The 12,246-nt window shown below is 49.1% G+C and overlaps 1 protein-coding gene across 1 annotated transcript in view; it reads left to right on the forward strand.

Moving 5' to 3' along the window:
- Window positions 1-978: 978 nt before the first annotated feature.
- LOC307082633 (neurexophilin-1) overlaps window positions 979-12,246 on the forward strand; it is a gene marked incomplete at both ends in the record, with an annotated part of 18,483 nt that continues 7,215 nt past the window's right edge. Inside the window, one exon of the mRNA XM_079746266.1 lies at window positions 979-1,035. Within this exon, the coding sequence (XP_079602392.1) occupies window positions 979-1,035 (57 nt within the window). The remainder of the gene's footprint in view (window positions 1,036-12,246) is intronic.

The raw sequence follows: 12,246 nt of genomic DNA on the forward strand, positions 1-12,246 counted from the left end.
GCATTTCCATGTTCATCTGCTTTTAGCACTTTGACCTAAAATTCAAACTTGCGCCGTGTCCTCGCGCTATCGGAAATCCATCGGAGGGCGATCCTGATTGATCCCCGGGGAGAGGGGAGATATAGGGGAATTAAATTGGTCGACCATTGCGTAATAGGCCGACAAAGCCCATATAATCGATCACTTTAGTAGACTCCCACTATTGAGGGAAGCGGTCAGCATAGAGAGACTAGGTTTGTAAATGGCGGGAAGAGAGAAAAGGGAACTTGGAGGATGGAAAAAGGGGGCGAGAGAGAGAGAGAGAGAGAGAGAGAGAGACACACAGGGAGGGAGGGGGTCGAGAGGCAGACACGGAGAGAGAGAGAGAGAGAGAGAGAGAGAGAGAGAGAGAGAGAGAGAGAGAGAGAGAGAGAGAGAGAGAGAGAGAGAGAGAGAGAGAGAGAGAGAGAGAGAAGGGGGGGGGGAGTGTGTGGAGGGGGGGTACTGTTTAAACATCAACGCAACTGTGTGAGCTCTTGCCAGTCTACCCACGACGAGATGAGCGATCAGCTCCCGCCATCCGCTCCATCCCAGAGGGTCCGAAACCGCGCGATACTATCGCAGCTCACACACTCACAGTCGCACTCAATCGAGGGGATTTCGTGCGGCAGTTTGATTTTTGTTTGTTGTTGTAATGGATCATAAAGTCTCCCGCCGCTCTTCTTCTTCCTCCATCCACCTATGGATTTCTATGATCGCGCTAATCTGACTCCTCGAACCCGCGGATCGGCGCGCGGACACCGGGCGGCAGCAGCACGCTCCAGAGCGGTGCCCAAAGCGCAGCAGTTGACGGAATCACCGCCTCCGGAGATGATGGGACGCCGTGCGTTAGTTTTGCGGTATAACGGTGCCGGAATAGGAATAGAGTCTTCTTGAAGCCTTTTCTTTATTTTTTTTGGAGGAATTTACCGGGGGGAACCGAGGGGTCCGCGCGCCAGGATGACGCGCTCCAACCGCGGCTTCATCGCCCTCATCCTCAACGGAACCGCTTGTCTGGTGAGTACCGAACGGGGAACTACCGAGGGCTCGTGTGTTAAAAGTTGTCTCGGTCATGCCGAGGCTCCCGCGCGCGCTCCCCTTGGCCGTGGAAATGGCTCCCGCCCTGTCCTTACGCTTCGGTTCTACCGTGTGTGTGTGTGTGTGTGTGCGCGCGCGCGCGCGCGTGTGCTTGTGTATGTGTCTAGGCACCAAGATTCGCGGATCTCGCACGTGCTGAAGCGCTATAGTATTCACACACGCATTTGTAACACCCAAAAAACACACACACACACACACACATTAATTTAGCCCGGGGTTTGATTGACAGATGAGTGTAAGGCGAGGAGAGACAGGTGTGCTGACATCAGAAGATTTATCCTAACGGAACGAAAAGCCCCGATTCATGAACGCACTGTCAATTAATAACCAACATAGCTCTCAACAAAGCAAACATATTCTTACGTATTTTTACAATTAAAGATGTCTAAAATTGACTGTTGTAACTCCTAGAGCAATCATATTATATATTGATAATATGATATTGAAAATGAAAATGTGAACTAAATATCCTCCGTTTAGGTTGTAATAGCTCGTCTACGGCCTGTTTGAAGCGCAGACCTTTTCTGACTACAGATTGATGAGAAAAGTGAATCTGGAAACTCCTTAATAGACAAACTACTCACACGACTGATGAGTTGCGTCTTTACGCGCCTGTCCACGTCACTCCAGGGTTGACCTTGTGAGTCGGCATCAGGCTCACGGTACAATACCCGGGTTCACTCCACAGCTCCCGGGTCCACTCCATGAAGTCGGTACACTTCAGCTCATCAGACGTGACAATGACTTTTCATTTCTCACTGACTGAGTTTCCGTTGATCCGTCACCACATCGCAGGATCATCATGTGTATCATGAGGGTTTACAATTCGTAGGCTTGCTTATTAATGCTGTTATGGTCTTTTCTAGCTAACCCTTCTATAGCTGGGAAGGTCTGTGCACGGTATTTCTTGGAATATTAAAATAATTAGTAATAAAACGTTAACCAAAAGCGCAGCTGTAACATGTATGTCAACATGTTCCCATAGCTTGGGGCTATTTCTGGTATTAAATCTGTAGGCTTTTGAGGCCAACATGTTCAGCATCAACCTAGGTATATATTATTTACTAAGTCGGGTAAAAGTAATTACTGGGCTTATCTTGCATTAAAATAATCGTTTAGGACGATTTTATCAGAGACCAAATAAAAAAGTACACAGCATTACTGCAATAATCACAGGGATCTTTGTAAACAGCCATCAGTCACCGTTCACAATCTAATTATTCTGTCAGCTTTGGGATTCATGAATAATAATTGAGTTGCCTAATTGACTGCTCGGGTTCCTTATGTTTATACTCGGCAACCGCCTCAGCTATATTTCTTTCTCTGACACTCTGCAGACAGACTCAATTTGATTTTAATGAACTAAATGGTTTCTCAAATGTTGTTTTAGAGCACTAGAACCCCAGACGTGAGTTTAATTTGAGGTTTCTGGGCAGTTTTATAAGGTTTCCTATAGACTCCTAACCAGACACCAAACACATATGGTCTGCCTGGCTCTGCATGAGAAGGCCGGCTAATTGTAGACACATCTAGTCTGCACATTTATGATTCAGATATATTTAACCTCACCCTGAATCCTTTGTTCGTTTTGCAAACCTGTAGACTGCGGATAGTGGGTTTCAAACCAGCGCCTTCTGGCTGGGAGCCCTTCCCCCTAACCATAGGCTATCCGGTGGCGCAGGGGAGCTGTGATTTTAAACTGGCACAGTCCGTTGCAGTGGCACACAATATAACCCATTGTCTGTGCAGGTCGAGGTCATTTGATGGCATGACGTGATAAAACGAGAGCCATTGTAAAACAATGGCAGAGATGAGTAAAGTCAGTGAATGCTATTGTAATGGACTGAGGTGAAAACCATTACATACCACTACAATAGCATCACCTGACTTCGTATCTGGGCAAAAACACAGGTTTTAGCCTTTTTTGTGGTGGGCTTAAACAGAGAAAAAAAAAACAGTTTTAAGCTAACGTGTTTGGTGCAAGATAAGCCTAGCAATTACTTTTCCGTGAATTAGTAAAGATGACCACCAATCCGGTGAACACTATTGTAATGGACTGTTTCCACCTCAGTCCATTACGATGGCGTTCACTTGATTTCGAGTTGACTGGCGGTGAAAACCTCCCCAGTGTCGTAGCGTGGCCCTAGAACCAGACCCCAAGGGGCAGCGGTGAGGTCGTTCCTCTTGTAATGCCGTCGGTAGGGCCCAACGCGAGGACCTGCGCGTCATCACGACAGAAAACAACACACGCAGACGTTCAGCAAAAAGGAATCGCCACATGTGAGACGTGACGACGCATCAAGGAGCGTCAGCCTGCGTGGGGGAAGCAGGCAGAATAAACTCATCCAAACTACTGAGGGCATCACGGCCAACGCTGTGGCGAAGACACAGGACCAACTTTGTGATCGTTACTGATGAACGATCATGAAAGCCTCTCCTAACAGTTGAGCAAAAATAAGACACGTTGTGCCAGTCAGCCGTTGAGCAAGGCATCTCGACCCCGGCTACTTAGGCTGTACATTAACATTCAGGGGATTTTGTGGACGCTTTCATCCAGAGGGACTTTCAACCGTTCATCCACACATTCACACACTGACCGCGGAGTCAACCACGCAGGTTGACGGGCAGCTCGTTGGGAGCAGTTAGGGTGAGGTGCCTTGCTCAGGGACACCTCGACACTCAGCTAGGAAGAGGGTCGGACTAGCAACCTTCCGGTTACCAGCCCACCCGCTCTACCTCCTGAGCTACTGCCGCTGTAACCTTCTGAAAAAGGGACAAGGCCGGCTGGCGTTGGGTGATTAATTAACGGTCCTGTCTCCCTGAAACACCGGGTTTCAGCCGAGGTAGAGGAGGTGAACCCACACCCTGGTTCGTACACAGCAGCACCTGCTGTTCGCGTTGTGCCTCGAGAGAAAAAAGGTTTTTAGGAAACAAAAGCCCACCTGAGTGAACCGACGGCAGGGCGACTTGTTTTAATGTGTTTTTCGGGGGGGACAACAATGGGAAGTTCGCCACCCAGAAGAAACGGGCGCCAGGCTGCCGTTATCTAGACAGACAAGCCCTTGTGCGCGGGAGAAAATGATTTATGCTCCGGGGGTTGGTTTCATTGTAGACGTCGACAGAATGAAAGATATGGAATTGCACACGCCTCGCTCCTTAAAACAAAAACAGTTTGTGGAATGAGGCAGAGTTGCTGTCTGCCGTTTAGTCTCTATCGCGTCACAAACGGAGGAGAATGCTCCGGGTGCGACCGAGGTTCTCTGCCTTTGTGGTCGTGAGAGGCTGGGATGCCTCTGCTTGCTATGCATCCCAGAGGAGGAGGGGTTGTGGTTGATTCTTGTCATGCAGAAGGCCCATAGGATACGGATGTGGCAGCTGGGATGTGACTGGCCGACATTGGGAATAAACCATCACAACGCCATCATATCATAGTGACAATATCTTCATATCATCTTCATCTTTCTTAATATATATAACTCTGGCTGTATAATAACTCGCTTTTTCCCCCCATATCTTGTGTCTAACGTCGTGCCATAAACAGCGGCCCAGTTAATGTTTTGGGTGGTTTTGATGAGGCACTTTAGTCATGTTGTGGCAATAAAAGTCTATGGATCCCCCCAAAAAATGACAATAAATGTCACACACATTATACTAGAAATATTCCCGTTTTTCATACACAGACAGATGTCAGAAAAAGTCACCCCTAAATACTGGCGCATAATAGGTAATTGCGTTATTTGTCAAATAAGTACCGAAATGGAGCCGAAACGTCAATTAATAATCAACATTAAGCAACCCATAAATAGTGCTATTTATACTGTAAACATGAAAAATGTTCAGTTCAATGTTCTTTTCAATCTCTCACTGGCATTGCGTAAACCTCATGCATTACAATGCATCATGGGATTTCTCGTGGCTGATACCCCACCCTACTCTGAGGACTCCAGAGAGAGTCGTAGTTCTGTAAAACCCTGAGTCAACGCAAAACGTACAGAAACCCTTCAGAACCCGCAGTAGGTCCAACTAGACCCCAAACTATCTTGTTTAAGGACACCAAAAGACACATTTGTCGCCCGTTCGCGTTGTCGCCCAAGTTTTGTCGCGCGACAAATCATAAACTGTGGCTGTGCAAATTTTGTCAGGCGAATTTGCTGTGGTTCACCCCGGACTGCACTGCAGGGAACGGTTGGCCGGTTGAACGCTGATTGGCTGCTACGTTACACATGTCACTCAGTGGCCACACTGTTGAACGCTGATTGGCTGTCATCACGCGAATGTCGCGGCAAAAGTTGAAATATTTCAACTCGAGCAAATTTGTCACGCTGCAAATCCTCGTGAACGCGCTTGCCCGTGCAGGGCGAAAGTGTCGCGCGTCAAATCAAAAGTTGTAGACGGTTTGCTCTAGAGAATAATTCGCCCGATTCGCGTCTCTACGTTCACTTTGTATGGGATCGTGTCGCCCCTTCGCGTTTGGTGTGAACGCACCTTAAGCTTCGCGCCGGTCGGCACGGCGGTTCTGTGGAACCACCGAACACGTCCTCCAGAGCAGGGAGACAGCCGCCCGCTACCGCCCCGGCCCCACAGCAAACAGGACGCCAAGGTTAGACTGCGGCCCTTGTTTGCAGAGTGTAATATGTACGGAGGACATCGTACACATCTGTCAACCCGAAGGAAGGGCCTTGCAATTCCGAGGCAGACACTTGCTAAGGTTAATTTTGAACACACAAAGCAGCACCGTGGCTGAATACTAATTCCAGTTCTTTTTTGAAAGCGGGAGTGTGGATTAATGCGATGTTGTCTGTGTTTTCGTATCCTCTTGATGATCCCTTTTTTCTTCTTTTCTTGATGATCCTGTTTGAGGGATGATGTGACATACTTAACACAGTTTCCCCTACTTGTATCTCTCCCTGCCTCTACAAAGCGTGATTACTTATTTAAACTACACACGTAAAATGGGTACTGAAAGCACACGCAGACACAAACACACACACGCACACGTACACACACACACACACGGCTGAAAAATGATTCAAAATATTATCAAAATGGCAATATGGCCAAGTGCTGCAAATTGAGGGAGTTGCAATTTTTTCAATACGGTAAAAATGTCTAAAATGTATACCATATTAGATTAAGTAGTGTAGTGCTTCAGAACTGCCCTGGACAAAAAACATTTCCTCCCCAACAAACGTGACATCGTCATTTTAATTGTTTCTTCATCGAAAAAAAAAAATAGAGGAAAAATGATCTCTCCCACTGATAGTTTGTCAGCAATATCTGTCACAATATTTGCAATTCGATTATTTTACCATATCGTTCAGCTGACCCACACCCACAAGCACACACATAAACACATACGCTCCCACACCAACACCGACACACAAGCACAAGCACACACAAGCACACAGACATCCCATACACCCACCCACAAACAAGCACACACACACACGCTCACACACACACAACCACAAACAAGCAAAAGCACGCATAAACCCATCCACCCACAAGCACACAAACACACGCACGCACGCACACACACGCACGCACGCACACAAGCACACGCGCACTTGCCCACACAAACCCAAGTACTAACACACACAAGCACAAACTCAGAAACGCACAAACACATATGCATGCATTAGGCTAGAGAGAGGAAGGACAACAAGTAGAGAAAGAAGATGGAGGGAGCCCGGCGACACATGAAGGCACAACAAAAGCCTGCGTCAAGGTGAAGGTGCTTGTTAACAGGACCGCAGCGTCCACTTGACCAGCAGCAGCAGATGCGGCGGCGGGCTGCGGCGGCGGCACGCCGTGTACAAACGAACACAGCCGCTGATAAGGCCCGAGCCCTACAGGAAAGGCTTACGTTGCTGTTATCTTAACAAGCACTGTCCCTGGTTAAGACCCCATTTGTGTAGCTCTCCTTGCTGCCTGTCTGGGTCCTTCTACGGAGACATGGATGCCTGGGCGAGACGCGGCCGATGCATACCTGTTTACGCGTCCCTCGCGTGCACTGCCATGGTTTGTGTTAATGTTTCACGTGAACCACGGGAACTGCAGCCGTAACGCATCCACAGCACAGTCAATAAAAGACCGATACCTAAAAACACACCAGTTTGTTCCCCGGTCACGGGGGGAATAGGAGAGGAAAAAGGGTGGTGGGGGGGGGAGAAGACAAAGAGGCAATATACATGGTGGGTGGGGGGGTCTGGGAAGAAAGAGAGAGAGAGAGGGAGAGAGAGAGCGAGAGGGAGAGAGAGCGAGAGAGGGGAGGCAATATGAATGGTGGTTGGGTAGGGGGGGGTCAGGGGGGATAAAGAAGCAATATACATGGGCAGGGAAGCGGCAGTCAGACAGGTCACGTGACTTCCTGCCCGGGCGATGATAAACAACGTTAGATATGCAGAGTCACGGCCCCTACTGCCCCCTGGGGGTGCCCAGGGCCCCCCATGGACACAGCCAGACGAACCTTATACCTGAGACACAGCCAGACGAACCTTATACCTGAGACACAGCCAGACAAACCTTATACCTGAGACACAGCCAGAGGGGCCCATAGTCCCCAAAGCCAGAAGGGCCCCATATCCCTACCTGAGACAGAAGGGCCCTATACCTGAGACACAGACAGAAGGGCCCTACCCCTGAGACACAGACAGAAGGGCCCTATACCTGAGACACAGACAGAAGGGCCCTACCCCGGAGACACAGACAGAAGGGCCCGATTCCTGAGACACAGACAGAAGGGCCCCTATACCTGAGACACAGACAGAAGGGCCCTATACCTGAGACACAGACAGAAGGGCCCTACCCCTGAGACACAGACAGAAGGGCCCTATACCTGAGACACAGACAGAAGGGCCCCTATACCTGAGACACAGCAAGAAGGGCCCTATACCTGCACACACTCCTCCGGATGTCCCCCCGACCCCAACTACCAAATAGCCAGCCAGTGAGAGAGAAGGAGAGAGAGAGACAGACAGACAGACAGACAGACAGACAGAGAGAGAGCAAGAGATAAGTGACGAGAGATAGAGAGAAAGATATAGAGAAGGGAGTGAGCCTAAATCTGACAGTTCGGCTCTGCCTCGAGACACAATACATTGTCCGGACCAAACACCGCAATTAAGCGGGACATCACTCTCTGTGAGACGGAGACCAGAGGTGCAGATGCATATATATATATAGATATATAAATCCAGAGTAGATTGTGTCTGCCTTCAGTGGCCTCGCGGCGGCAGATGTATGAGAGGATATGGCTTCAACAAACCGCCAAGGGGAACGGGAGGAGGGAGGGGGTGGGGAATCTGATGAAGGGTCATGTGACTCGCGCGTGGAGAAACCAACTAAAAATAGGAGACAAATTAAATTTTGTTTCTATTCTCTCCCTCCTCCCGTCTTAGGCGAGTCTTGTAAACAAATGACAACCGTTAACAAGCAAGGAGAGACGCAGCGGAAGTGTGAACAACCGCGGTGTGCAAGAGCAGAACTGCAGCAAAGTTACGGAGCGAGGAAGAGGCAGGACGGGGAAGGGTAAGGGTATACGGCCGTACGGCGAGCACTTCCATGAACCGACGGTTTTTCTGGGAACGGCAGCTTTCATTTATAACCCGACTATATTAGGGAGGGGATTGGGGACACGGGGAGGCCGACGGATTTGAAAGAGGTGTCTCCACCGGCTGTCGCGGTCTCCCAGCCGTCACAGAGAGAAGGGCCTGACTCAGTGCACTGCAGGAGAGGGGAATCAACGCTACCCGACTGGAAGATTACATCAAACATGGCCACATCGTAAACGGCCATGATCCCGTGAAATGGTATTCAATCGCTAAAAGCTGGATGGCGTGCTTCTTTATTTTGTTTATGCAAACCTGTCGTTGCACTAGACCACACTGAATTAATTATTCCCAGCACAAAGGGGGTGTTTTGATAGGCCATTAGTAGTACGGACATGAATGCCGGTCGTGTAAAAATAGATTAAAGGGTGAGTAAACCCTCGCTTCAGCAGAGAGAGCTTCTGCCTACGAGTTTCAGGGAAATGCGCTCTGAGCAGTCGTGACGGTCGTGGATTTTAAAATGAAGGACACATAGGGTCCATGGGGGCGGGGTCTGACATACGTCAGACTGGCTCAAGTTAGGGTGCGCAGCCTATCGGAAACCACCACTCTGTAACAGCGTTTTAGCCGGACATAGACCCAAACAAAACTGGTTTCAACTGAATGGGTTTTACTTGACAATGTCCCCTTCATGTGAGACATGAATGAGCGGCTGGACAACCAATTTAGAGTCTAAAGAATAATGTTTGAGTATGGTTACATTGTAGATGTATATAATATGCTCCACCCTTGGTAGGTAGAGCATCAGATGCTTTCATCCAAAGCGTCTTACAACGGTATGTTCACTCACCCAGGGGTGTAGGAATGAGTTTAACATTGGGGGGGACACATATCGGAAACCTGACAGATCCGTTAATGGTTTGAACAGAAATATGTCATAAATTAACTACACTGAAAAAATTTACAAATATATTTTATTCTACTAAAAAGATACATTTGTAAATGTAAAGGAAAACACATTTTGAATGGCAGTAATGAACTGATAAATATCAAATCAATTCTTTAATTGCTCAATCATCCAGTTTTTTAGAATAAGAAGCGGTGACAAGACGCTGTGTTGCGCTTTCAAAATAAAATAAAATATTTTTCTTCCCCCGGTATAATTTTTAAGTGGAACAAATGCACCTGTCTCCAATATTGGAGGGGACACGTCCCCTCTGTCCCCCCCGGTTCCTACGCCCTTGCACTCACCAACGGCAGAGTCAAACAGGCAAGGAGACAACCAGCTCATCAGGAGCAGTTAGGGTGAGGCGTCTTGTTCAGTGGTCAAACTAGCAACCTTCTGGTTACAAGTCATCCCGCTCTACATCCTACACAGCGTACACAACTGAGCTGAACCCCATAAACAACTATGACGTCACCAAAAGGTACGCCACGTGAGATCGGAGCGGAGCAGAAAGCTCCCAAACCGGAGACCGGCAGACACACAGGATGTGACACCTGTTCTCTCCAAACAATACGTTCTTATTATAGGAACGTTCTGCGAGCTCGCGCCTGCGGGTGATCACGGAGATCCACACCCTGGGACCCAGGCGTCCGGGTACCACTGTAGGACGTCAGCCTCGCTTGGTGGGACCAGGTTGGGGTTGGACCAGGTGGGGCCAGGTGGAACCAGGGGAAGGGGTGGGACCAGGTGGGGGAAGGGACCAGGTGGGGGACACGACCCCCCCTGATGGACCCAGGGTTACTCAGCACAGAGCCTTCCACGGAGACACACCACATTTAACAAAGACATCACAGGGAAAGGAGCGGTTGCCGTGAGGTTGAGAACACGTGTAGTTAAGAACCCCAACCTGACAGTTGCGTGACCCGTTTAAATTCCCCAACAGCCCACACAGACTCCGGCCTTGACCAACCAATCGCAATAGGGACGACGCAACGCTGTGATTTATTTATTTTCCTGTGAGGCCATTGGCACTAAGCATTTCCTGCCAGCCTTGTCCGTGAACTTCCCCTTGAATATTTTCACCGGAATCTGCTTATTTTCGCTGTGTCGTGCTTTTCGTCGCCATCGGAATACAAACCGAACAATGATTCTCCCATATGATATTCAGCCTCATTCTGTGCATCCAGGCCCTAAGCTGCTGTAGCTACGGGTTACGCCACGAAACAGAGAGATGAGAGAGGAAGAGTGAGTGAGTGAGTGAGTGAGAGAGAGAGGGATAGAGAGACAGAGAGAGAGAGAGAGCAGTGGTCCCTTTGTGTTGTCAATTCTTTCTGGATCTGTAAACAGCCTGTTCAGCTCCAACAGCCGTGTGGACTGGAGCTCACCAACATGTGCTCCGATTCTGCGTTTTTGCCTTTAATGATGGAGGAGTGATCCCATGGTCAACCGTAGAGCAGAGACACACACACACACACACACACACACACACACACACACACACACACACACACACACGCAGAGACACACACACACACACAGTGCTTCTCGAGTGGAGGTTTCTATGCAGTGCGACCATTAGGGGTAGCATCGGGCTGCCTGCTACATTTGGTAAGGGGTCGGCCTCTTTCCACCTCTGTTTTTTCGTGGAGGCCATGAATGTCATTTTGGAGGACAGGAGAGAAAGAGCAAACGACAACCGCAAAAACCTTTAAGACCTGAGAGATATGTGTTCCTCTTTCAGTGTTCAGTGGCTTCACTCTGCGGCACTCTCCGCTCAAACGGTCGAACGATCCGGTCTGCTGAAACCGTTTAGAACCATTGTTCTGCTGTCATCAGAACCACATGAACATGTGGAGCCATAGACTGAGGCACGGTGGTTCAGTGGCCATCGTTTTGTGTTTGTGCAGCCGTGTGATTATTGCAATTTCTGGGCTGAAATGTACAGCGCTGGCACTTGATGTAAGCACTTATTGTATGTTGTCCTGGCACTTCAAATTACGTTTTTTCCTGGCTTAAAATACTACTTAGCATTGTGCAGCATCTTATCCTAGCTATCTTTGTTGTATACGGGGAATGGGTTAACCTAGTGATTGTTAGTGCTTGGCACTTGGTTCTATAAACCTCCTGTATTATTGTTTCTCTTTCTTCTGACAAATGCACTTATTGTAAGTCGCTTTGGATAAAAGAGTCTGCTAAACGCCCTGAATGTAAATGTAAACATAGTCTGTGTGATCAAGAACGCAATCACACAAGATGGATTTGAATTCCTGTCATCGAGATCCCACACGTTCACCGACGTCCCCTCCACAAAGTGACGAGGGCCCCCCCCCCCCCACACATGAACGGACGGAGGGGCCCCTGGAGAGCATGTGTCTACACGCCCGGCTTCAGAAGACATGCATACAGTGGCACACGTCGTGTTATCATGAGGTCTGTCCATGATGGAGTAGAGCTTTGATCGCCTCATCCTCCACAGCTGTAGTTTCCCCATTCCCTGGAGAGAGACCCATCTCTCTCATCCACCCCCCACCCCCACCCCCCAACATTCTCCATCCTCAGTCGGGCCCTGCTACGGTGGCTGCCTCTCGCCCGCCTCCCCCCCCCCCCCCCCCCCCCCCCCACCCTTGTCGATAT

Source organism: Pollachius pollachius (assembly GCF_949987615.1).
Source record: "Pollachius pollachius genome assembly, chromosome: 11".
Taxonomy (NCBI): domain Eukaryota; kingdom Metazoa; phylum Chordata; class Actinopteri; order Gadiformes; family Gadidae; genus Pollachius; species Pollachius pollachius.